Raw genomic sequence first — 26,986 nt, 5'->3', positions numbered from 1 at the left:
ACACACACACACACACACACACACACACACACACACACACACACACAAACCCTTACAAAAACATCAAAACCACCCCCAGAGCCCCATCCTGCTTACCTCCATACTTGCTCTCTGATGGCTGCTCCAATTCACGGAAAGCACTGTACTTGTCTCCAGAATCTTGCAAATATGAGAGAAAGAAAAACATTTACTTAAACGTTATGAATCCATAGTGTAAATTTTACATTGGCATGATTACTCTGATTTTTTTACTATAACTTTTAATCAATGCTGAAACAAGACATACAAAATGCTGTAATAAATTGCCCAGAGTAGTTGCATACTTTCCCTTTTACCTCCAAAAGTCGCTGTACTTTCTGGCTTCTCAGCTGCAATTCCTTTAAACACAGCATACTTATCAGTTGATGAGAGTGTCTTGTTACCTGGGAGTGGCATGAGTAAAGAAGGAACACTAAAAGCAAAAGAGATAAAAGCAAAGGTTCTTGATTTATCCACAACAAATCTACACTTCCAGGTTTCACTTAAAGGACCCTCTTATTTTGACTACAGCTTGGATCACTAGACTAAAGCTTCTACCCTAAGAATTCTGAATTTCTGTCAGTGCACACCTGTGAGTTTAGATAGCCATCTACTCAGCAGCATCAGGGTTATTCCACAGTTACTTCATGTACTTTACCTTTTGCACATAAACACACACCACTTTATAGAGTAAAACTGCCATCATTACCTAACATCACAGTAGCAATTGCTGAAAGATTTCAGATGCTTGCTTGCCCTCCACACAAGCCTCCTTACCATTTGCAGCATTACAGAACATCCTTTACATACGAATGATGTACTTCACCTCCAGTATATGTCACTCAGTACTGTGCACATTGAAAACATGAATGAATTGCCATGGCATTCTTTGGCCTGAAGCAAGAATCCTTCTACAGCCATTTACATCTCCTTACCAGCAGCCCACAAGCACACACAAAGCTAGCACTTGCACACATGTGCTAATGATAGTCGATGATGCTTGCAGAGAGGCAACGCAGTGTCAAAAAATACAGCTTCTGTTAAAATAATTAAAGTTCACATGACTGCAAAGCAGGCTATTAGATATGCAATCTTGGCAAATGTAATCATTACTCATCTGTGCTCCACAGATGGCTTTTTTTTTTAATTTTAAATAAAGCTCCATAAGCATTGAGATTATAGGTTATTGTAACCTTGTGTTTGTTTCAAAATCGAATGCTTTCACAACTTTACAACTCAATAAAAAGAATTGCTGCAATGAAGAAACACCTTTTATTTTGTTCCTTATGATCCCCTACTTTCCACTATGGAATTTAAAAACAACGTTTCTGTTGAAACTTTCACTACCCTAATAGCTGTTACTGCAAAATGAGATCTGACATATACTTAAATTACAGCCCCTTCAAATACACGTGGCATTATTGACTGACATCAGCAAAATTAAATCCCTTCCATGGAATGTCATTAGGAACAGTGTCACTGAGCAACCTGTTTTAGTATCCCCAGCTGACAGCACTGTTAAGGAAGCATCCAGTAATCACTGCTTACCTGCAAAGCTAGACAATAGTTCTGTCTGCAACTAAGGACAGACAGCTCAATACGCAGAAAATAAGTATGTCTACAATTAGATACCTATGTAAAATCTTGCCATGTGCAGTAGGATTAAACAACACTTTGAAATTCTATTGTCACGGGACTTTGAAAGATTGATTTTAAACTCTCAAAGGCAGTAAGTACACATTTTATTGTGCCCGGTTTGTCTGATCCAGAATTACATTTTGGCTGCCTCCCAAACAAACAGCCAAGACTGTTAAAGACTGAATGAGATCCAGATTTATAGTCAGCAATCAAAAGTTTATGTCTTGGCCACAGAACCACAGAAATAAAACCCTGTCCACTGGAGTTCTCATTCATTTAAAAGTACAGTGTCATGCTCTTGACATGAACGCTAGGTTCCTTCTTCAGGGTCTGAAGAAAGGCCTTGGTGTCAGCAAATGGTTTCTATCAACTCCACCAAACACTGGGTCAGACTATTAATGGAAGCATACAACACCAAAGGCAGAACTCCTCCGCCCTTGTGATTCTTTCTGAATAGCTTCATGTTACATTTTTGCCTGAATGCACAGTATGAAGTAACTTTCAATTGCCTGTGCAATAATATAAACACTTGAACACTTATCCACATGCCCTGTATATGCAATTTACCTCAGCGTAGTGACTGGAATGGTAAAAACAGGGCAACCACCTGTGGCACATCAAATGTCATTTTGGATTTAGAAAGCCTAATTGTAGTTGTAACGATCTTGAAAAGAAATCCTCAGAGGAGAAGTCAGGCGACAGAAGAAAATTACAGGCTCGAAAGCTACCCACAGCAGAGGAAAACATTTAATTTCTTAAAAGAATTCTAAAATACTGAAGGAGTGGAAATGGAAAGATCTGCTACCTGCTCCGCTGCTGTGAGCTGGCTGCTTTGGAAGAGCCAGCTCCATCCCCTTGGAAATCAGTGAAAGAGTCGTCTAGGGAGCCAGACTTTGAAGCATCCTGAAACTCCTGGAAGTCATCATCTTCTGGTTTTCCTACCTACATTGCAAATATGAAAATTGATACACCGCTGCCTTTCCAAACTGTCACACAGCATAAGAGCAGTTCAGAGTAACTGAACACAGAGTGATCAACTTCAAAAATAAAATCAAAATCCACAACCCTCTCAACGAGTGAGCAAACTCAGTCTGGTCAGCGTCTCCACTTCAGCCGCACCCCGGGGTTCATCTAAAGCCACCAGGCAGCTCGGAAACAGGCCGGCTGTCCCTGCAGGCCCACGGCAGCCGCGCAGAGCTCTCACCTGGCCGGGCGGGTAGGAGGGCGCAAAGGCTCCCGCTGGTGGCGCTGCAGCTCCGCCCGCTGGCGCCGCTGCCGAGATGCCCAGGCCCATCACCGGCGGCCCGATGCTCAGCGGCAAGGAGGCGGGCGGCCCCGCGGGCAGCAGGGGCTGCTGGCTCACTGCGGCAGGCAGCGGCATCGGAAACCCGGATAAAGTAGGGACGGGGGCAGCTGGAAACTGGTTTAACATGTCGGGACTCACTGCAGGGATTCCCCTCTGCAAAGGCAGAAAAAGAAAAGACAACCATATGGGACACGTGAGCAAAAAGGCATACTGCACTCACTCTCATTTCGAGCTTCTGTTACTGAAACTAAGAAAGAGCAAGGTTCCTTTCCAGCTTCAAGTTAATCTTCTAAAACAAACCAAAAAAAGCGATCAAGATCCTATACTAAAAGAGTGAGTCCTATCCAGCACCCTGGCTGCTGGGTTTATGCCAAGGGTAATGACAACTTACTGGCTGAGCAGAGGCATTTGACAGCATTCTTGTCCAGCTCTCAGTACATCAATCTAGTGCACGCTGGCAAGAAAAGCCATGCTGAAACAGGTGGGCACCATACACACCAGTCCCACAAGATCAGCTTGGATCTTTATCTCAGATTTCATACAGGGCTGGTATTTGGAAATAAACTGGTAAGAGATTATGCTGTGCTACCAACAACAGAAGCCTCAAGTTCACACTCCGCTGGTTCAGGAGGAAAGTAACAAGTTTACTTGTTACATACTTATTATTTATAGACTGAAGGGATACAGGATCCCTTGAGGTTTGAGGAGATCAACTGTGTAACAACAAAGAAAAACATTCAGAACTTTCCATCAGAAATACGCACACCTACTGCAGTTCGGTAGGTATATTTAAGAACCATCTTCAGCTGACATTAAAGGAGAAACTAGGATGTAAGTACTGGGATGTAACTACAGTCCTCTCGAAGCTACGAGGGAAGCTTCTCCTCTGGATTTCAGAAAAGCAGTATTTTTATTACAGGTGTGGTGCACAACCCGCCTGCAGCAACATGCAGTCACAGTGGATCAGCCAAGGGCACTATCTTTGCACTCTAATCCCCAGAGCCATACCTGAGTTACTGCTATCATCGCCAGGACAGCATAGAGCTCTTCTTTCGTAAGCTTCCCAGGGGTGGTTCTATTGGCTAGAGCCCATATCTGTCCAAGAGTCTCTCTGGGCAGTCCAGACGACATCAGTATGGGATACAGCTTAGCAGTATCTATCCCAGCAGGAGTCAAAGTTGTCTCTAAAATTTTCTTATACAATTCTGTTACAAAGGAGTCACTATTAGTCAGGCAGTTTGCTTTTTTCAAGCAAATTTAAGATTGCTTTTCTACATCAAATTCCTAAATCAAATTAGTAACATGCAAGAGTGTAAGGTAAGGCAACAGCATTCAGGCACTGCACACTGTCATTCCTTTTCACCTAAACATGTTAGTGGAAGCTCTTTGTGCACAAGTTTAAACAATCAAGAATAATATTTTATACAAAATAAAGTTAGTGCTTTATTTCAAAACATGTTTCTGTAACAGAACTGTGGGATAATCCACATCAAAAGAGTCCTAACAGCTTCACGTATTCAAACTTCAGTGTAATCAATACTGATTGCAGCACTTCATTGTTTCCAATGTTACTTGCATGTATAAGGTAAATAGTCTCAGGAAGTGAACAGCTTAATTACAAGAGATGCCAAAAGCAGTCCACCCATGAAAGCAATTGCAGCAGCAGCAGCAACTTCTACTAGTGGGACCTGCTTTCACAACAATTCTAAACATTTAACATGCTTGAAGAAAATCCGTTCTTCAAATACATATTTGTAATATTAACCTGCATCTCAGCAAAAAAATGAATTCATTTGATGGCTGAAGAAAAATGCTTCAATCACAAACAAAGGCAATGGAAGCACACGTTCACACTTCACATTGCCCACTTGAATGTCCACTCTCCCTGCTTACCTGGAACCAAGCTATCGTTGTAAATCCAAGGAGGCATCATTTGCTGAATTGGATCCTGCGAAGGGAATACTCCTACACCTAAAGGTGTCCCATTTAGTAAGAAAAAGAAAGACACGATTGCATTAAGACAAACAGATTCAGAGCATAGAGGTCTTTGAGACTAGGTCTTAGCTTGTCAGCATCATTTAGCATTTCAAGCAAAGTTTTCAGAGGAAAAGCAGCTACTGCATAATGTATTTCAACATAATGGCTTGGGGTAGCAGCAAGAGTACTGCTATGTACACAAAGAAACAAGGAGCTCCTCATCTGCCAAATTTCTAGTTGCACAGAACTCGTCTCATAACTTCTTACAGTTGCACAACAGCAGTTCTGTGCAATATAAGCTGAGGCTTCCCATCACTATGGGGGCTACTGGTGGAAAAACAAATTCATACTTATCCAAAGGGAAGAGTAAGAACCACTCACAACCAGAAAATCCTTAGCAGGGAAACACACAAACAGCCCATCAACCTGGATCTCAGCAAGTTCTTTTCCCATGCTCACAAAAACGTATCCTTTGCCTCACTGGTCGAAAGAAATCACAGCTGTCTTCACTACTACAGATTTCCATGTGATCTGCCACAACTGTGTCTCTGTCAATCGGTTACTCCCTTCTCCACTACATTAACTCTCACTGACCAAGCATGCAGTAGTCATCTTCAACAAAACCTGAACTAGAAATAAAGCTGGTGCAGCTTTTGAAATCGCCTCTAAAATACAAATAGTTTTAGACATAACGCCGTGAGTGGCAAGTGTCTGGGAAAGAAACATTTTAGAGAGCGCATCTGTTTCTCCAAGAAAGAGGGCAGAATATTGCAGAACAGAAAACCTGATTAAACAAAGGTGTTAAACGTGATTACAGCGGTAAACTCACGTGGGGAAAGTCCAGAGCAAAATCACAGCTGTTACTTTTAGCAAGGAGCAGGAGGCCCTGGCATATTATTCAAGCAGGCATTCAGAGCAAAATTATGCAGAATTGGTCTTACAATTAGTGTACAGAGTATTAGCATTCAAGCAGCATCTTATTAAATTCCATTAAATGTTTCATTTGCTCACCACACTCTTCAATTGCTATGTTTTGTTCTGAAGCCTTGTGCACCTCTGCAGCAGTGGTACCACTTTCATGTCCACCTACAAGAGCCCAGTCATTGATGGCTAGACTGGGACGAGCTTGGCCTGCAGCCGAGGCTTTGTGCCCAACTTCAGATGCTTTAAGTTTGGTTTGCTCTTGTTCAGATTCATTTAAGCCATTATCTAAGACTTTCTCCTCCAAGGAAGAGCCTGAATGAACAGCAGGAGGAAGTATTTATATTTTGTTATTAAGCACCCAGATTGCAATTCCACGCCTTCAAAGAATTATTACCGGTATCGACAGACGATCAGACGAGGACCTGTCCCATCTCAGAGCAGCAGCACTGCCCTGCTCAAATGCTTTCATGGCCCAATTCTGCTTTTCACTTGCTACACATACACAACAAATTCAACTAATGGAGAGAAACACAGGGAATACATGAAACCATTCCCTGTGTTAGGAATACCATTGCATAATCACCTGGATCGTGCAAAAGAATGACTTAAGGCTCAGGTCAGACACCCACTTATAAATGCTAAGTTCTTCATGCCAATCTTACCTACACCTGCTTAGCCTCCAAGAGAGGAAGCACACAAGCATTCCACATCAGCACAATAATTATTTCTTATACCATCTTTTCAGCTGTTCTATTACACAGCCTTCATACAGTGCCAGCACACAAGACTTAATATACTTGAGATGTGCCAGATGCATATTTAGCATCCTTCAATCCACACAACTTGCTTTTACAGCGCAGTTCTAAGAAAAGCAGGAAGGGGACATCATTCCCCAAGGATCAGCAGGCTTCTAATTCACTGCCTATATCTTTCAGCCAGACTGAAGGAAAAAAAACAACAACAACACAGGTAAAGACTCTCTGTAGCTTTACAACAAAAAGTGATACTGGGAAAAACAAAATAAAATAAAACTTCAGTTACCTGTTTTATGGATACTGGGTGAAGATGCAGAGGTAGGAAAAAAGGGAACCTGCCCAGCTGTACCATGCAGGATGGATAACACTGGAGTCTGGGTTGGAGGGAGAGGTTGGACCACAGCCTTTTCTGAAAGCAGTTGTCCAGCCTCAGCAGAAAGGAAAGGCTGGAAAGGCTGAGAGGTGGGCTGAGGCACCGCTCTGGGGCTTTCAGTAGGCCCTTGTATAAAGTCACTAAATTCTTCATCATCAAGAAAAGCAGAGTGGGAAACAGATACAGCAGAATGGGATGATGATGTGGGATGATCTGTAAAATGGAATGAACACAATGCAAAGTGATCAGGAGGAAAGTTTTTAGGAGGAAAAGCAGGGAAAACGGCAAATATAGCTATAAATAGCAAACGAGTGAGGAGAAACAGCAGTGGACGTGATTTGACAGAGGTATGAGGTAAAGCTGAGCAGCCTCTCCCGACCATGCATCTTCTCTCCCAGATGTAAATACTTTGACTGAATCTTGATTCTTAAAACCAGCTATGGAAATACTGCATTTGTTGTACACAGATGGGGTCAAAACAAATCAAGAGGAAATATTTCAAACTAGAGATGCTGGGTGGATGTCAAGGTGAGGGAAACGTTCCCCTCAGAGCTGTGCTTTATCCTCAGACACTCAGCAATAAACCTTGAGACACAAAAGAAACACAATATTCCTTCAGACAGTTTTCTGTGGATGCCTTTCCTAGTCACCCACTCCAACAGAGCAGGATGGGAAATTTAACAAGCAACGGGAGAATGCGAGGAGACCACTTGGAACTTCAAAATTATCAAAGAGCAAATCCACAGGAGAGATGAAGAGTTTACATGTGAAAATTCTTGTCCAGATAAGCCGCATTTGGGCTACACAGAGCGAGCTGTGTCTTAACCCAGAAGAAATTTCTAGTAATAATTGCTACAAACACAGTAATTACTGAGAAGAGAGAATACCAAAGGCTTTGATTTGACCATGCCCAGGCAATGGTGAAAAAAAAAAAAAGCTATTACAGTACTCTGAAGTCTTTACACAAGGTTTTGATCATTCCCAACACTTACATAGCACTTCTCAGCTTCAAAAGGTCTCCGCAAAACATTAATTATTGCTTTGACTAGAAAAGAACTCAATTATAAGAGTTAGAATGGAAGTATAAAGAAAGTTATTAACACTGGGCTTAACATCCATTATCAATTCCCCTGATATTTCATGGTAAGCATTTCATATTACGTTTTCTTTTAAAGATCATCAAGTCTTCCAATGAAAGCTGAAATCTAGTATCTGACACCAAGTGAGTGAACAGTTGTTAGGATGACACTCAAGTTTACAAACCATTAATACATTCACTTTACATCACCAAATAAAAACACTTCTTTCAGTTGGTTCCTTCTGCCAAGGATTTCAAATATTAGTTTTATTTTCAGTTGGAAGAGAGAAAAATGACAAACCTGGCTTTTTTGGATGCGATGCTGGTGTTGGATGCATTTTAGCATCCCTAGAAAAACCATCTAGATTTCCTTTAATGGCTTCCAGTGCATCATCTCTGCTTTTTTCACCTGTCTGAAACGTTTTGGAAAAAAATAAAATAAAATAAAATCACAGCAAAGTTCAGTTTCCTTCCAATAACCACACTTGTTCAGTACAAGACTTAGCACTGCCTACTGTTAGTTTAAACCCTTCTTTTTCCAGCAACACCTGAAGCTTATTAACAGTATCTCCCACATTTAGAAAGCTGTATTTTGCAGGCTACACAATAACAGCACCTTTCAGTCTTCCAACAGACACTTTATGTACAGAAATAACACATAAACCTTGTTCAGTTATTTGTAGTCTTACAGAAAAGAGCCTCAGAGCTCACTGGAGCAGCCCGAAACTTTGGATAAAGTTAACAATCAAGCCACCAAACGTTCTCTTCTCTGGAAATCTCAGTCTGTTCCCAAATGCTACACTTCAGGTTTGTTTAAATTTATTTTACAAAAGTTGGTTTTCATTTACAGACTTTGTTTGCATTGCAACAAGAGCGTGCAAGTGACTGAATACTCCAGATGCTTTCCAAGATCTGATGTGTCCTGCAAGCTCCCCACTCACTTCCCAAAATAAAGCACTCCACTAAAAGCCACTGAAAGCCTCGAGGAAACCAACGTGGCTCCTGCTGTTGAGGACCTACCTTAGGTTTCACACTGCTTAAAAGCCTCAGCTTTTGCTTCTGCTCTTCAAACTGGCGCCGTTTTCGTTCTTCTTCCAAAAACTTCTGCTGGTGCTCAAACCTCTTTCTGAAATGATTAAAAAAAAACAAACTATAACCAATTTTTCATTCAAGTTTCCACATCCAACTTCTGCTAGACTTTTTTCCATTTCTTTTGACTCAACTTCAGCTGGCTCAGTGCATACCTCCACTTTCCCTCAGAACTGTTTAACAGCCACTGTTAATTTTATAGGTTGCCCCCAAGTGCAATGAATTACCTGAAAACTGTTCCACAATACTAAATGAACTACTTTTCTAAAGAAACGATGGTTAATATTTCTGCTATGAGGACTGCACCTCCAGACCACGTCTCCCCCTTAAAATAAACAAGCCAACAAGCATAAATAAATAAGAACAATCCCCAGAGCAAATAAAGCATCACTTACTGCTGCTCCTCTGCAAACTGCTTCTGCATGTCAGGGCTATACTGCGGGGCTGCTGGCCGCATCCCTATGAAAGAAGCCTGTCCCATGTAAGGCATTCCAGCCGCTGGCATTGGCCCTAAGGACATGCCACCCTAGAACAAAATTAATAATACAGCTTCAAGGTTTTTTTCCTCCAGAAACGAAGCCCAACCACTGACAATTACATCCTGCTAAATGACAAACCAGGTAGATCTCACAAAATTCAGAGCGTAACGACTGCTGTGACAAGCTGTTGCAGAACAAGGCAGTGGCCATTCAGTAGGTGGCACTCTTCCCTCTCGATGATGAGCTACAATTCTCAGGGGATTTTAGACAGCACGATGGCTTTCTGGGCAAATACAGAAAACGAAGACAAAATCGACACAATCTAGGTGAAACCATTACAGGCATCCTAACCTACATCACTAACAGATCCATGCACCTGGGTTTCCTTGTTTGTTTCATTCTTAATGCAGTTTCCTACTCTAAATGATTACAGAGAACTTCTAAACTCCATGCTGGGGGTGCATGCTCCTAACCAACAGCTGCTGCTGGCCAGACTGGCTCTGATCACTTCACAGAAAAAACTCATTTGGGCGTCCAAGGGGGCAGAGAATACAGAGCAACAGCACCAGGAGCCTCAGCCAAATGGACTGCATGAAATGAGGAATATTTGGTGATAGACATATCCTGGTGTGGTGGCAGCAGCAAAGCTTGCCTAATATAGGAGGAGCCAAAAATTAAATTACTTCTATTATCATTCATTTTGTTTTTGCTATCAGAACACACAGAAAGAGAACAAGTGCTACTATTTTTAGACTAGCACTCATAAAACCATCTTCCTGCTATAAATTCTAGGAAATTAATTTAATAATGTCCAGGTGGGGGTGGGAAGTGAGAGGAGAGCATAAGGAGATGGCAAGACATAATAAATTCAATTTGAGACAGCAATTCGGTTACAAAGCTTTGGCAATACATAAAATTTCAGCAAAATGCAAATCTGTACATAAGCACAGATGGTACTAAACAGAAAACAAGTGATTAAAAGCAGAGGAAATATAGCACTGGCTACTCATACTTTGTTCTTGTTCCTCAATTAGCAACAGTTCAGATAAAGACCAAGTTGCTTTAAGCAAGGAAAAACCAACAATGTTAGAGAGGAAGTAGGACAAATGGGAAAACTGCTCATGCGAGACAGTGCAGCACATTTCTCTGGAATTGCTTTCTCCCTGCAACAAGGTTCTTAAGAAGAAAGTTTACGAATCACCACTTGCACTTGCATGCAGCTCTACTTCAGCATCTGAGTGACAAAGACACAAAGAACTCAGCGAATTGGTCACCACCACAGCATGTACCAGCTCACAAGGGGCTCATGAAATACTGCACAACATCCCACCTTAGCAGTAAGGATGTAGAACCAAAGCAAAAGCAGTGTCTCATTTCAAGCCACATCTCATCGGCACACACCTGCATGGCCATGGGTCCAGGAGGCATTTGAGAGCCATAATTCATGCCCATCATGCCTGGCATGTTGGACTGCATGACGGGAACCATTGGAAATCCTTGCTGTTGCATAGGAATCATCCCTGTAATAAAACGTTCAACAAGGTGAGCACTTTGTGTTAAAGCTTGTTTTTTTTGTAAATATTTGAACTAAACCACCACAGCAAAGTAAAGGAAGAACAAAGAAATCAGTCCCGCAGTGAAAAGCAGGCTGCAGGGCAGGCACTGCGGGATATCCTGAAGTTAGCTACTGGTCAGGCTAAGGGAAGAGATGTTAGAGGCTTTCCCACAGCCAGGCAGATGAAGCCTCCCACCACCTGAAGGAATGGCTGTGGGTTTCTTCCCATACACTCTTCACAGGGTCAGTTCCAGCTAATGAGATTTAATTAACCGCGTTGACAGCTGCTGATAATTAATTGTCCATTACACTAGAAAGGGAAAACTTTAAAACTGGGAGCATTTCAAGATCAGCCTCGGGAAATAAATCCATGCAGCACTTTCACAGAGCGACTTCTCATTCTGAGCTGGCTGGATAACTCGTACCCCGGTCAACGAGCCCAACACACAGAGTGGAATGGCTAGAAGTATTTACCAGTCAAAGCCACATTTGAGTAAAATTTGACAAATCAAACTGAAATATAATTATTCACAGAACGAAGCCAAATCGATTACGCCTCAGGATCTTTGTGTTTTGCGCTCCTGGGAGTCAGACACTGAGAAGAAACTCACGCTTGCTACCAGCACCCCATGAGAGAATTCTGACCGCCCGTGGCTGAACATCACGTGCAAAGGCACTCCAGGAGGGATGCAACAAGCTCAGAAATAAGCCATAAATCAGCTCCCAACACATTTTATAAGAAAACTGTCACTTCTTCAAGTTCTCTCTGTATCTTTCATTAATTAAACAAACAGCGCTGCAACAGCAATGAGAACAAAGGTAATTTAAAACTGGGGCTCTCCTGTTGTCTGAGCACTTTCACACAGGTTGTGACTGCTGTCCCAAGGTCTTACAGAGCTTTGTAAATATTGACTGGGTACTGCAGAACCCACACAACAATGGTATGCACAGCTGGCAGAAGGAGCATAAAGAGGTTAAATGTCATATTCAAAATAATATAAAAGTCTTAAAGGCAAATTCAGGGTCAGACACACCAGAAGTATCATCTTCCAGGGTCTCTAACCCAGCACTATGCTTTATCAGCATTGCACAGAGCTTTAGAAACAGCTGCATTGTACTAAAGGGGCCGACCAGCTCAGGAGTTCACCTAATCACGCTGGGAGCAGCAGCGCTGAACAGAGATCACTTGGAGTTGGTTGCCATCTCCAAAGGTAACGAACTTAGTGCTCAGAGCATTACATCCATACATACCTTGAGGGGGGCCCAAAGCGCCTGCCACGGGGAACATGAAGCTAGAAGAGGAGGGAGAAAAGGGAACGTGAACATCAGTGGATGAAAGCAGTCTCTGAAGTGCACCAGCCGCAGTCCTCACACCACAGTCGGCGCCTCCACCTGCTGCTGTGCATTTCAGAGGAGACATCAGCAACGTTACACACAGCCCCCTGCCACACATAGCCCAAAACTTCACAGCTCACACTGCAGAGCTATGAAGGAACAGACCTCAGCCTCTGTAACAGCACGAAAATGGCTTTGACTCATCCACATCACCCACAGGAGAACTTCCAGCACCTGCACAGGTCGGTGACAGGTCAGTCTGTGAGCTCGGGCTGGGCCTTCGAGCACTGCAGAATGAATAAGCATCTCCTGCCAGAAGCATCTGATTCAGCAAGACCATGAAACGCACCAGAAAATGGTCCTCAGCTCCTTGGTGACTATTTCAACAGGGAATAAACTGACCGTCAGACCCCACTGCCTTCCCCTCTCCCCCCAGAAATGGTATGCATCACAAAATAATGCCGTGGCTGGTTTCTTAGTTACATCTCAGTTCAAGAAAAACTGTTGGTTCGCAAAAAAACTATTCATCAAGTAAAAAACACCAGGTACACCTGGAGGAGGAACTGCTGAAAATTCAACCAAAATTCTAATGGAAATGCTATAACGGGCTGTGCTGCCAAACAGGAGAAAGGCCCTCGTTGGGAAGCCTCACTCACAATAAAATCACCTGAGCAGTAAGTCACAAAACAAGAACTTGAATCGGTGCCCCAGCCAGCTGTTCCCTCAAAATGCCACACAAAGACAAACACGCTCACAGACGTTCAACACAAAGGTGGACCTAAAACCACCTGGGAGTGAAGGAGCAGACACTACAGCTGACTGCAGGCAGTTCTGCACACCCTGCAGGAAGTCACAAAGCCAACCTCATTTATACTTCTAGAAGAACTGAGCAAAATAAATTCTAAGACAAAATAAAGAATCTGGTTGATGGATAAACACAAAATTTAATTGCAGCCACTTGCTGTACAGACTGCAGGTGACACAGTCACCAGCACAACCCACAGCACTCCTCAGTTCAGTCTCTAACTTGGAATCTTCTCAATGTTTCGGCTTCTTCTTTTCACCTATGGAAACAGCTGATTATCTCCAGGCTGTCAGCACCGAGTGCCACCTCAGCCACGGATCCTCTGAAGCCACATGTAATTTCAGCTCCTGCACACAAAGCAGTTCTGAGCATCTTAAAAATACACCACTCCTCGTTTCTTTTGAATTATAAAATATTTAAAGTTCATTTTGAAAAGCTCACAAGTACCAAAAAGCGTTCATAGCTTTATGTTGCACTTTCTTGTCAGGGAATCTGGTCAAAAAGCGTTCTTCCAAATTAGCAAACGTAATGTAACCTGAACAAGAGTAGCAAGGTACCACTGCCTGTTGGAAGCAAATAAAGGACAGGCAATAAAATATTTATCCCTTCCTACTGAGCTCCTGATTTATTTATAGGTCTCAGTGAAAGATGAATAAATAAACAAACCCTGGAACTAATGAGAGGGTACTGGAAGAGGAAGCTACACCAAAGTGGCAAAGCAAGCTCCTAGCACAGCTCTCCTCATGGTTCTGCTGTGCCACTGCTGGGAGCTGCCACCAGCATGGACGCTCAATCCTCATCATCATTTCTAAAGGCAAAAACCAGAAGCCTTATTTCCACACTGCTTTCCAGGGACACAGAAGGTATGGTCACAGCCAGCTAAAGCAGCTGATCCGCAATGCTGAAATTAAACTCTCAGCCACTGCTGAGATAACGTGGAGGCAGGACAGAAAACCACAAAACCTGACAAAACATGCTGATAGAAACAACACCAGGAGCAGCTTTATTAAAAAAAAAAAAAAAAAAAAAAAAAAAAAGACATTTTAAGTCCAGGTACCTCAAAATAATAGAGCTGATCATAAGAATAAGCAGGTAACAACAGGACTGCCTTTAAAAAACAAAATGAAATGGGCACAATGAAGCACATCTGTAAAAGCCAATATGCTTCTCGAAAGCCAGAAGAGTGTTTATTCCAGCTAGTTGGCGGCAAACTCCAAAGTTCCCAAACACACTTTCCTGAGAATGGAATCCCTCACAATCTTGATTATTTAGGGCAGCTGACTACCACCAAATGTGCCATTTCAATGGGGTTTCTTATTCCTCATTACTTCCATAAAGGATTTAAAAGCAGCTGCAGGATTTCTGTTGTTCTCAATGTCAGATGCCCCCCCACCAGCTGGGCTGATGCAACAAGATGCAATACTTGATGTAATACAGTAAGAAAACGTTACATGTGTCAGATAGCCTGCACAAGACAGAGTAAATATAAGGAAAGCAAAGCAATTACCCTACAGCATTGCTACTGTGAGAGTTCTGTTAATCCGTGCGCTCCTATCGGATAAGTACCTTAAATGAGAAGCTTCAAAACCGAAAGTCAGCCTCGATCAAACCACAGGAGCAACTCCTTTGCTGTATCTGTGCGTTCCATCTGCACGCAATGCACTCCTAACCACAAGCAGATTTTTGACCCCCCAGTTCCCAATGAGCAAAGCCTCGTTCTATCACCGCGCTACGGGATACGCCGGAGTATTTTTCAGTGGCAAATTTCAACACAGAAATCCACAGAAACGAACCCCCGGCGCAGAACGTGAATCGCTGCCGCCGGATTCGCTCTCAAAGCATCCAAACGCCGACGGGAAACAAACAAAGGCTCTGCGACGAGCGCACCGTCGTGGCCTTCAGCTGACTGACAAACGAACGTCCGCTCCTGGCAGGCAGAGCTGCTCTGAGGCCGCCGTTTCGCAGCCGTGCCGGGTTTATGGAGCGACGCGCTGCACAACCGGCCCTCGGACCTCGAAGGAGCAACTGAGCCACTAGCCCCGAGAGCGCAGCCCCGGAAATACCAGAGCCTGGCTTAAACGAAAGCATCGCTGCTTTCACCCGACCCCGTTCCTCCACCTCACACCGTGCCCGCAGCGCCGGTGAACCAGCACAGCTGTCCCTGCCGGCACCCAGCGGGGCTGCGGGCCCCGCAGGAACCCGCAGAGAGAGACGTTCGGAAGGCAGCGACAGGCGGGCGGCTCGCACCGAGGCAGCAGGCCGGAGAGCCCGGCACGGCAGCATAGGGGCACGGCGGCACAGCGGGCCGCCCGCGGGCCCCGACCCCCGCCTCCCCCGCGGCCCTTCAGCCCCGCGCCCAAGCCCGACGGCCCCGGCCCCCCGCTGCCCTCGGACCCCGCCCCGCTCCGCTGCACCGACCCGGCTGCCCCCGCGCCTCCCGCAGCTCCAGCTCCGCCGGCGCCCGCCGCTCCACCGCCCGCCGCGCCGGGCCCGGCCCGCAGCGCCATCTTCCCGCTCCGGCCCGGCGGTCAGCTGAGCAGCCGCGCTTCCGGGGCCGGGCCCGACTGCGGCCCGCCTCAGCACCGCCCCTCGTCCCGCGTGCAGCCCGACCCCGGGCGGCGGGAAGAGGAGGAGCCCCTCAGAGAGGGCGGGAGGAACGGAGCCGCGATCTACGCCCGAAGGAGGCAGCGCGAGGAACAGAGCGCGCGCTCCTCAGCGACCGCAGAAACGGACACGGCTCCACTAGAAGCCTTTACGACCTTATTTATTCTGCTGCGGGGCTTAAACGACACGAAACTACAGAGACTGAGAAGCACTTAAAAGATCCATTATCCCAAAGGCAGAAGGAAGGTTGCACTTCCCCTATTCGTTGTTTTGCATTGTTAGAAAAACGCGTCCAGGGAAGCATCTCCCAGCTGCAGTTCCCTGGCCTGGCAGTACCCCTCCCCTCTCTTTCCCCCCACAACCCACATTTTCTGTGAGTCTGAGAAGTGTTTTAGGGAACACTGAACTGACAGCAGTTCCAAGCAGTAATATAAAAGTGACAATAACACAGTCTTTTGAACAATTGTTCAGTAATATGAAGTGTTCAGTAGCATTCACTGCAAGAGCACAGTTTGCAGCTCCTATAAGAAGCATTCAGGAGTCCTCATATTTAGGTAGGGACTTTCGTGCATGTAAACATCCCACCTCACGCAGAAGGAAAGAGGAAGAAATACTCTTCTTCCTTCCCCTTCACCACCATCTTCATTCTTCTATTCTTCAGCGTGGGCACAGGTGTCAGTCCCAGCCCAAGAGCCATCTGCCACTGTTCAGCTTTTTGAAGCAGTCTTCAAATTACTGTTATTTGTAACTTCCTTAACTTTCTTCTTTTCCTTAACATTTTCCTTTGCAGTTCTCCTACAAAAAAGACCAAGGCAGCTGAGCACTGCATATTAAAAATAAAGTGCATAGAAATACAATCGACATCAGACATTTTGCATTACAGTAGAGCAACTGAACTTAAATCCTTCAGAAGGAAGCATCTGAAGATAAAACAATGACAATCTACCATACAAAATTGCTGCACACCAGCCAGCCTTATTTTGTGAGCTCTAGCCATTGCAATTTAAGTTTTATTTCTTGTATTAATGCTTGTCTACCCTGCCTGTGGCAGGAAGGTTGGAACTTGATGATCAGTGAGGCCCCTTCCAGCCCCAGCCATTACACAAGTCATAGGACAGAAACAAAGCAAGCTCTTTACCAGAAGAGGAGCGGGTTCTGGAATTCTGCTAGGACAGCTTTACAGCCTGTTACAGAGCTACCTGTAATGCTGTCTTCTCACATGCAGCCATGTAGGGTGAACTCGTGGCATTAACCCAATTTCCAGTAGCAGATTCTGACACTGAAACTGCACTGTCACTACATTACAAGCGCTGTGACCTGGTGTGTCGCAATGAGATGTTGGTTAGAGTGGAGGAAACTTGGTGGGCCTTTTCTGGATAGAGGACATTTTGAAATTAAAGAAAAAGCAAGAATAAAAAAAAAACCACAAACCCTCCACACACGCACACTCTTACTTTTTTCTTCTGTCTTTTTTTAAGAAGCACTGAGGAGTGGTACAAATTGCTTCTCTCGTTAGTGGTTTCTTAATGAATTTCTTCTTCTGTTTGCTGAGAATGACATTTAGTAAAGGATTAACTGATTTTAAAGGATAAAAATTAATATTCAAAATAAATAAAACTGACAACGAAAACCTGCACTAGTTTGTAAGGTACTGTTGGTCTGAATGCATTTTCAGCATTTATTCCAGAGTCAGTTCAGCTATATTATCTCCATGGCATTCAAAAAATTTCATTTTAATACTTATGGTTAATACACACACACACAATTTGAAATTAATTTTGAAAGCTATTAAAAATTATCAGTCAAAATAAAGCATTAAGAAATACTCTTTACCAGCCTATCCAACACCCACACCCCATTTTAAGGTAACTTACACACCATTTTAAGGTCATGTACTGGAAGTGATTCATGAGTGCAGGCCTGGGAAGCCTGGGGCATGTTTCAGGGAACTCCCTGTGCTCCAGGAACTAACTGCTTCTCTATATTAGAGAATTCTTTATGTTTCCATTTTTTTGTCTGGCTGGAAAAACAGGCCATCACAGCTCTGTCAAAGACTCCTTTTGCAGCTGAACTGCAACAGTAACTTCTGCAACCCTCACACCCCAACCAGCCCTCATGCAGGATGTAAAAATGGAAGACAAACAGGTAATGTATTCAAATGAACATACCTTTGGAGTTTGGGAAAGTGCTTTATGTAGTCTGGCACAGGACAGCCAGCTCGCTGGATTACACTGGCTATGCTGAAAGGGAGAGGAGGGAAGAGATTAACTCTGGCAGTGACTGTAGGGAAACGAGAAGAGCAAAACCAGCTGAACAGTCTCGAATCTTCCCCCTCAGAAGGGTTCAAGTCAGAATACCAGGTTTCACTCAAAAACACTACCAAGTACGCCTTGCACTGCCATTGTTCACAGCGCAACGATGTAGCAAAGAGTGCCGGTTTCTCACTTGTTCCGTTAGTGAAAAGCTTCAAAACAAAACCTTAAAATAGAGATGTTTCAGGCTTTCCCTTACTGTTAACACCTTACAGCTTCCATGTGAGTTCTGAATTCTTGAAGAGCATCCTATATCAAGGTGAGTTTTGCAGGGCTCAGCAGCACCCTGCTCACAGGGTGTGTGGCATTAGAAAGGACCACACAGCTCAGCAGGACACCATAGCAAACATATGCTTTATTCTTTGTATAACATGCTTGAAATTTACCTTCGTAATAAAGGCTTATCATCTTCTGTAAAGAAAGTGACTGCTTTCCCTGTGTGTCCTGCTCTTCCAGTACGACCTGCCAAAACACAAATTGAACAGAGCACAGGTCTTCAAATATCTTTGTTCTACTCCTCTTCACAGCCCAGGCCTCCCAAAGTACGTTAACACACTAAGCACACGACCACACAGCTGATCCCAAAAGGTCATTTCTACTGCATGAAAACAACAACTATACTTGAAAGGTCTCAATGTTCAAAGACCATAGAAGCCTGACAAAAAGTAACTCTTTTTTACTGAGAGTTGAGATGAGGTATGAATCGACTCAAATGAGTCAATGCTGTAGCAACAGAGGAGTCTTGCTGTCAGGATTTTCACATATGCATAAGAGTTTCTCCATTAAAGATCCACAAACTATGGAAAAGGACATATTGTGCAAACAATACTCACCTATTCTGTGGATGTATTCCACTGCACTTGTTGGCAAATCGTAATTAATGACCATATTAACTCCTTTGAAATCAATCCCCCGAGCTAGTAAAGCTGTGCAAATGAGCACCCAGATCTTCCCAGCTCTGAAACTGTGTACTACATTATCTCTCTAGAAAAAAAAAAAAGAAAGGTACTTGGAAACATCTTGACCAGCAGTTTGATGCAAACTTGTTTCCTGAAAATTGTCACGTTAATAAAAAACTAAATCTCTAAACCAAAACATGCAGATAATTATTGTTAAACTTACCTGAAGTAACATTTTAAAAAGGAAATACCAAGTACTGTAAAGCATTTTGGGGAAAGAAGTTATAACCTCCTACCTGCTGTTGAGTTTTGTCTGCATGGATGACATCTACGTTGATGCCTTCATAAATCAGCTCATGGAAAAGCTCTTTAGCCCTCTCAATAGACTGTACAAAAACAAGGACTGGGGGAGCAAAACCCTGCAAAACAGAAAGTTTCTATAAAGTTCAAGCCCTTTTCCTACAGTTGCTGGCTGCAGACTCTGCTGCTACCAACTTAAATGAACCCCGTATTTACATCTTAGAGGATTATCTTTTCTTAACTAGCAAAAATGTTTGGGACATAAGCAAATTCAACTCCACTACCTTCAAAGGAATTACTCTTCACTTAATCGTCAGGCTGTAATTTAATCCACAGAAACTATTTTTTCCCCACTCAATATGAACAACCTCCTTCACACTGCCTACTACAATTACCTGCACCATTAATGCAGACCACTCCCAAGCAGGGCTCAAATATGTAACTAACACTGGAAAACCCTTTAAAATTTCACAGGGAGAGTAACATTCCTCTTGTACAGGAGATCTGGACAATGCTTTAACCCAGAGAAACCTCTAACTGAGAGACAGAATACACGGCTCAGTTCAGAAGCAGGATGTGCTCAATCACTCCAAAATACCTTTTTAACAAGCTCTCTCATTGCTGTCAGTTTTCCTGTCTCTGATCCAACAAACAACAGCTCTTGTTCCACCGTCTCTGCTGCAGAGTTTCTGAAATCAGAAATGCAATAAATACATATAAATCTTACGTGGTGGGTGAGAAGCACTGCATGCAAGACAAACTTTCATCAGTACATACTCCAAGGGGGTAATGCTCATTTGACAATGAAGTAGCAGGCAAAGGAAAAAAGAGAGAATCAGAGCGTGACTGCACACCTACCTTGCACCAACAGTCACCAGAACAATACTGTCAAGGTTGAGTTTACACCACTCCTCCACATCACGTGCAAAGGTTGCGCTGAAAAAGGCTCTTCTCACCACATGGGACGTGCATGCCAGGAAGATGGAGGCCAATTGCTCTCGGAATCCTGACTTTCCATCTTCAAACAGTTTGTCTGACTCATCCACCACCAGCCACTCCACGCTAGGAACAAAGAAGTTTTCTTCTCAGTAAGAGTCATTTGCACAGAAGCCAAAAGGCCTAAGGAACCTTACAGACACAAGGACCATGCACACATCCGCTTCCCAGTAGCAGAGCTGACAGCAAAACCATATTTGATATAGTACCTGGTCAAGTCTATTGCTGGAGGATCTTGTTTCAGTAAATAGATGAGTCTGTTTGGAGTAGTAACTAATATATCTATTAAAAAAACAAAAGACAAACAGCAGAATGTTAGAACAGACAAAACAGCCTTTAGCAGAGCACTGAGCAGAGCACTGAGAAACATGTTCCTACCCAATCAGAGATTTGTTGGTTTGGGCTTAGGACAAGGCACTTCACTGTTGCAATTCATTTAGGGTAATATTTAAGCAGCAGAAGATATTGCAAAAAGGCTGCAAATTTCTTTTATCATCACAAGACCTTGTGGGTGTGGCTGTTAAAATTCAGTGGAAGTAGTTTAGATACTAAAATCAGTTCCACTCTTCTCTTGTTTGGAGCCCTATCTACTGTAATATTTACCCACAATTATGATAAGCCCACAATTTATGAAGGTTCACTGTCAGGCTCACTCCCTATTTCTTCCATACAAGCTCCTTTTTAGTGCTGAGCAATAGACTGCATAAACTTAAGTGGTGTTAACAATCTCCATAAAACCAACACCAGCCAGAAGAGCAAAGTCAATGACATTTCTGAGATATTCAAAAAGCATTTCAGTGGTGAAAAGTTACCAAACTTCTTAGATGACTTGGGCCCAAACTTCTTTGCTGCTTCAGAGGCCTTGTGGATCATATGGATCCTGAAGCCTGTCCCCTCAGCCAATTTCACCAACTCCCGATGTGTCTGAAAAGACAGCAACACAGATTAAATGTCCAAACCAAGATGATTCGCTTTTGTAATCTGAAAAACCGCAGGCATCCCTCAATAAAGTTTCAAACATCATTCAGATGTCAGGATTTGAGAAAGCTATTTAGTTTGCGGAGCGTAATAAATGAGCAAGCACACACATCTGAAAATAATTCCTTCCTCCACAACACGCACCTGGCCAGCAAGTTCCCGGGTAGGCGATATGATCAGGGCTCTGAATCCTTTGTTCATGGGTTGTTTCAGGTGTGTTAAGAGAGGAATACAAAATGCCAGTGTTTTTCCAGACCCAGTAGGAGCAGAAGCTAGAAGTTCTCGGCCCTGGAAGAAAACAAAAAAGGGATACTGTATTCTCCTCAAAGAAGAAAGACAAAGCAAAAACAAACAACAAAACTGCGAACCTAATCCCAAGCACATCAGTAAAAGCACAGACCAAAAATCTTTCATAGCTGTATTTTGAAATGTGATGCCTTTGATACATTTCTAAAGCTGTACAACTGACCAATAACAGGATTCTAAAAAGAGAGCCCTCTTTCCAAATTGTGCCACGCACCCTCTAATAATATATGATTCTGTAAGACTTACATGAAGCATGACTGGAATGGCCTGCATCTGGATTGGCGTTGGAACCTGGAAGCCAGCAGCTTGAATATTCTCAATGACTTTGGGGTGGACTTTGTATTCCTTCTGAAGTTGATCAAACGTGGCAATTGGGTCAGGAAGATCTGTCCCTTGAATGTTAATCCTGTGTTGATTTCTGAAACGGTTTATCTGAAAGGCAAGAGATACACTCTTCTTCTAGTTTGTCTTTTAACTCTGTCATAAAACTAAATGCATATGAATTCACTTTCTGGTTATTTTCCCCATACGCAGTCAAGCTCCTCCCAGAAGAAACTACAACTGTTGGATGCAACTCCCACAGAAAACAGGCGATCAGTTGCTACACTGGAATGTGGTGGTCCTACCTTCTCCCTTCTCAAACGTTCAAGCTTTTCTGCAGTAGGTTTTTTGTTGTCTTTTGTATCTTTGACTTTTGCTTCCAGAGAGGACATCCACATTATCCCACCGCTTTCTGACAGCTCCGGCATTGACACTGTTTCTGGAAGTTTCAAAAAAAACAAAGCTTCCATTGGTAAAATCCAATCAAAAAGGATACCTCAAAACCTTTTTTGTCTCATTGCCACTGAATGGAATGAAGATACCAATTACATCCCAAAACCTCATTACCAAATCACAACACAGCCGTTCTATCAGCTCTCACGTTGTGCAGCCAAAGAAGCCACAGACCCCTTTTTTCCCAGTCGAGTAATCCACAATATCTGCATATTTAACGCAAACCGAAGCAAAAGAATGAACTTCGTCAGGGTACTCTATCGCATACATGTACACATAGACACCTTGTATCTTTTTTCTTTTCCTTTGGCCACTTTCTGCCGTCCTTTTTCTCTTCCCCGCCATCTCCACATCCTTTCTTCCCGCTCCATCCTCCTGCTTCCCCGCAGACCCCAGTGAGGCTCCTCCCTCCTTGCGCCCGAAGAAGTCGAGGTTCTCCGGTGTGCCGCCACTTCCCCGGATCACCTGGAGGAGGTGGCGAGGCACAGGGTGACAAACTCTGAGAGGAGCGGTGAGGATCCCGAGCGCCGCCACAAGGCCGCGAGTGCGCGCGGGGGAACACCGAGCGGATGGGAACGGGCCGGAGCCCCGCTGAGCCGCCTCGGGCCCCGCCCTGTTCCTCCCAGCCCCCCCCGGTAGCTCCGCACCCCGAAGCGCCGCGCGTCCCGCCCGAAGCGCTGTACGTCGAAACGAGCCCCGGTGCCCAAGCGGCGGAACAGCTCCTGCGCCTCCATGCCGCCACCAGCTCCCGACTCTCCCCGCGGCGCACCGGAAACGGAACGCCGGAAGCAGAATGCACTTCCGGGAAGTGCGGGGGCGGGGCTGGAGCGGCACCCCGCTGTCATGGCAACCGCGCTGCAGAGTGCCTGGCTGGGGGAGGTTTAGTGAAGCCGTACCGCCTTCTGTCAGCGCAGCGCAACTCGGGGCCCGAGCTGAGCCCTCAGAGACCCTGAATGGTGCCGGAGGACCGGATCGCGCCGAGCCGCAGCACGGCGGGCGTTGTTACTTCCCTGTCCGTGACTCTCACGTTCCGCTCATGAACGATACCAGAAGGTTTCGTGGATTGGGGGAGCTGGAGAGCACCCCGCACGTGTCTGTCTTTCGTAGTACAAGCTGGGATCCAACCATGCACCCAGTTTCCATCTGTTTGCGATCAGAACACAGCTTTGGGTGAGGGGGAGGAGGAGGAAAGCTGTGAGAAGCGGTAAATTTGGTTCCTGAGCCAATTTTAAGCATTACTCAGCCTTGAGGCTGAGGTTATCTGCATGAGATCCAAATGAATCAGAAATATCAAATCTGTAGTGTGAGCTGTAAAGCTGTTCTACATCTTTATAGGCTCATCACAGCACTTTGTCCTTTTGTGTATTTCTGATGGTGAGTTAATTACACTGACTGCTGCGCCTCTTTTAAAGGAGCAGCTCATTTAAATGAAGCGACAAAGGCTTTTGTAAGAAGTTTTTGTTCGCACATGTCTGTGCTGTCATGATTTACAGTATCATTAGCTGGTCTCAAAGGGCTGGTGGGCAAAGTGCTCTTCTATCAATCACAGAGAGACACCTTTGGTCCGCCGGGCACCAACGCTGCTCCCAGAGCTGCAAACTTGGGCCCCACGTATTTCTGAGGAGAAAACCCAGCGGTTTATTAGTTCTCATCTTCTCATTGTCAGGATCATCCCTGGTTTTACGTTGTCTTCATCAACTGTCTAGGAATTCAGTTGTGGCCCTGCCTCGCTGTGTGAAAGATTGAGCGTGTTCTCTCTTGCCCTGAGTCAAATCCATTGCAGCCAGGAATACTGCACTGTGCTCTTGGTTTTAAGACTCACGCTGACAGATTCCCACACACATTCGGCATGAAGCAGTGTAGCAGTTCCAGTGATTCCTACCTCGAAGTCAGGCACAGGAAGAGTTTGTTTAATCTTTGATGCACACTGATGTAGTTTCATCTCACATGTACGCAACTGTGCTTAAAGAAATTATTTTAGAAGCAAAACAGGAGCACCAGAGCAACTGGCTCTGCTGTTCAGGACAATCAGAGAAAAATCAGAACTTGGCTAATTAATGTAATTATTCATTATGATAAGCCATGAGACACAGTAGTAAAGGTAAGTCTCCTTGTACTTTCTGTCAGATCAAATTATACAGATATCTTTCCTTGTGGGCTTGAGGTAGAACAAGCAAAGCCCATTAAGCAAAGTAATATCAGCATTACAAAAACCATTTCACATAATAAAATTCTCAAGGACCAAACATCTACATCACTGAAGTCTGAGAGCCCCAGAACATCCAGGCAATGGCTGTTCCTCCTGTAACATTCATTACTTTAATTACAAGCTTTGAGATGAAAAATTGCATTAACGAGGTCCTCCCCACAGCCCGTATCTGCCTGATTTATAGCACTTTTTTTTTTTTTTTTTTTTGGGCCAACCTTTTGACTTCCCAGCAGAGGGGTGAAAGCAGCTGTGCAGAAACCGTGAGTGGGTGGGTACAGCTCACCACTGTGTCCCTCCTTGGTGCCCATCTCCACTTGCAGCTGCTGCTGTGTGCACAGAGAGTAAAGCAGTGCAGGAGAGACCCAAAGGAACATCCTTTGCGCTGATCCCAGGCTGAAGCTCTTGCTTTTCTGCTGGGAGAGGTGGCTGATGGTTGCTGTGTGAGGACAAGGAAGAATGTGGAGGAATTTGTGTAACAAAGATCTATAAATCATCTCCAGTATCCATCACTCCCCAAGAGATGCTGTCAGCAGATTCAAGAGCGAGGAAATGGGAACTACTCTCTTCATCAATTGGCTGGGAAGTGCCTTTGTGGCCAGGCAAAGGAGCCCTGCACTGAGGTGGGACTTTGGAGGGAGCAGAACTGGAGCTTGTTCCCACCTGCTGGTGCAGAAAAGGAGAAATTAAAATGTGAAATTGAAACAACCTGAATGAATGCAAAGCAAAACTGCTCTTGCGAAAGCATCAGGTTTAGCTTTGCTTCCCTAGTGCTTCTCTACCAATTACTCCACACTAATTGCCAAGTCCGTGCTGACAGCAGATGACCAGCTAAGGTTTTACAGGGTATGTGGGGTGCATGGGAGTGCTCAGCCCTGAAGCTATTTGGGGGTTTGTGCTCTCCGACAACCTCGTGTAGCAGGGCAACCCTATCTTAGGAGAGCTTGCTGGGCTGGGTCTCAGTTCCACAGAACTCAGCACAAAGCTGCACCAGACCCTCAAAAGTCATCCCACGTCTGTCTCATGCATGAGGCCGCTGCAGGATGGGAGCACAGGCAGCCTGAAGCTGCTAGCAGGGAGCTGGGCTGGGATCCCATGGGTGTGCTGGGCATTTCCCCTCAACGTTCATCAGGGCCACGTCCCAAGGTGGGGCTAAGGTGAAAACCTGCACAATGGCAAAGCAAATGCAGTGAACAGATTTAGTTCATGCACGATCAGATCAAGGATGGTCACCTATAGCTGTGGAACCCCCTCCCAAGGAAAGCCAGCATCTTTTTCTTTATTTGGTATGCTTTTTTTTAGCCCACGTAGGACCACATTCATCAATGGCACTTCTGCATATCTCTGCCCACATCCCACTATCCTACTAAGTGATCATCACTAATATGCACATAACAGTCAATTAGCCTGGCTGGGCGCACTCATGACCTCTGATCCCTGCTGTGTCCCTCAATCCATTAACAGGCCCTCGTCCTCCAGCTCGCAGTATGAATTGATGTCGCATCTATTCTCTTTCGGCAAAGGAACACGCTTCCTCATTCATCTGTCCATTTCCACTTTCTGTTCTTTTGTCCCCTCCTTCTGTTCCCTGTGTTGCTAACCTGGTCACAACTTCTTGACCCCGTGTCCTTGTCCCTCCCGAGGGTGCTGTTATCCCAATCACTACCAAAAAACTTTCACTTTTTTTCCCCAATCTTATTTAGCAAAAATGGTTTCCAGCAGTGTGAGAGCTTTGATCCCCTATTCAAGAAACCCTTGCAATGTTTTTTTGTTTTTTTGTTTTTTTGTTTTTTTTTTTTTTTTAAAGGCTTTCTTTCTAAGGCAAATGAATTCTTCATAAAAGGGGAAATGGCGTGCTAGTTGGTCTCTGTTCATCTGAAGAAGACAAATGATCTCTTTTATTACTTGAAAAGCATAACAGTTGAGTGTGTGGACTTGTGATTTATCTGCAATTAAGAATTCATTTGAAGCAGCATATTAATTACAGAAAGGGGAATTAATTTTGCAGGATATACAAAGAAAGTCAAAGTTCCTGGAATGAGAATATAAAACTGAGGCTTGCGGTTTGTACGTCCCTGCATGAACATGAAAACTGGGCTGGGACAGCTCTGCAGTGTCTGTGCAAGGTTTTTGACTTGTAAGTTTAATCCCTGGGCTGGAAAAATAACAGCCTGGGTCAGAACTCCACCCCTGCTCTGCTGAGCCCATCACCACAGCACAAACCTGTGTGTTGGGCAAGCTCCAGCCCGACCAAACCTGCCCAGAGCCTCCAAAGGGTG

General features: G+C 44.4%; 2 protein-coding genes across 9 annotated transcripts in view; both read right to left on the bottom strand.

The window, feature by feature from the left end:
- Window positions 1-12,538, bottom strand: part of SYNRG (synergin gamma) — a 32,657-nt gene extending 20,119 nt beyond the window's left edge. For 3 of the 7 annotated variants that reach the window (XM_042830490.1, XM_042830491.1, XM_042830492.1), the window contains exons 1-13: window positions 12,444-12,538; window positions 11,039-11,157; window positions 9,554-9,684; window positions 9,090-9,195; window positions 8,371-8,482; window positions 6,905-7,204; window positions 5,951-6,175; window positions 4,856-4,933; window positions 3,971-4,167; window positions 2,861-3,115; window positions 2,462-2,598; window positions 336-451; window positions 97-159 (exon numbers count right to left, since the gene is read on the bottom strand). In XM_042830490.1, the coding sequence (XP_042686424.1) occupies window positions 97-159; window positions 336-451; window positions 2,462-2,598; window positions 2,861-3,115; window positions 3,971-4,167; window positions 4,856-4,933; window positions 5,951-6,175; window positions 6,905-7,204; window positions 8,371-8,482; window positions 9,090-9,195; window positions 9,554-9,684; window positions 11,039-11,157; window positions 12,444-12,480 (1,876 nt within the window). In that variant the 5' untranslated portion in view covers window positions 12,481-12,538. The remainder of the gene's footprint in view (window positions 1-96; window positions 160-335; window positions 452-2,461; window positions 2,599-2,860; window positions 3,116-3,970; window positions 4,168-4,855; window positions 4,934-5,950; window positions 6,176-6,904; window positions 7,205-8,370; window positions 8,483-9,089; window positions 9,196-9,553; window positions 9,685-11,038; window positions 11,158-12,443) is intronic. The other 4 variants (XM_042830495.1, XM_042830496.1, XM_042830493.1 and 1 more) reach the window with 3 other exon arrangements.
- A 3,539-nt stretch (window positions 12,539-16,077) lies between these two features.
- On the bottom strand, window positions 16,078-23,254 carry DDX52 (DExD-box helicase 52). 2 transcript variants are annotated; one of them, XM_042830375.1, is made up of 15 exons: window positions 23,149-23,254; window positions 22,786-22,966; window positions 22,354-22,487; window positions 21,974-22,159; window positions 21,566-21,709; window positions 21,256-21,367; window positions 20,653-20,725; window positions 20,306-20,509; window positions 20,046-20,136; window positions 19,444-19,566; window positions 19,082-19,232; window positions 18,635-18,710; window positions 18,105-18,176; window positions 17,391-17,483; window positions 16,078-16,731 (listed from the first exon to the last, which is right to left on the bottom strand). In XM_042830375.1, the coding sequence occupies exons 1-15, from the start codon at window positions 23,233-23,235 to the stop codon at window positions 16,644-16,646; spliced, it is 1,815 nt and encodes a 604-aa protein (XP_042686309.1). In that variant the 5' UTR covers window positions 23,236-23,254; the 3' UTR covers window positions 16,078-16,643. The 2 variants fall into 2 exon arrangements, with proteins under 2 accessions (XP_042686309.1, XP_042686310.1); XM_042830376.1 differs by lacking the exon at window positions 22,786-22,966 and having other exon boundaries at window positions 23,149-23,165.
- Window positions 23,255-26,986: the final 3,732 nt, after the last annotated feature.

This window comes from Centrocercus urophasianus, unplaced genomic scaffold, assembly GCF_019232065.1.
Source record: "Centrocercus urophasianus isolate 14NV4802_14NV808 unplaced genomic scaffold, USGS_Curo_1.0 seq_33, whole genome shotgun sequence".
In the NCBI taxonomy this organism is placed as follows: domain Eukaryota; kingdom Metazoa; phylum Chordata; class Aves; order Galliformes; family Phasianidae; genus Centrocercus; species Centrocercus urophasianus.
The sequence above is the reverse complement of the archived record's forward strand: the minus strand, read 5'-3'. Positions and strand labels throughout refer to the sequence as shown.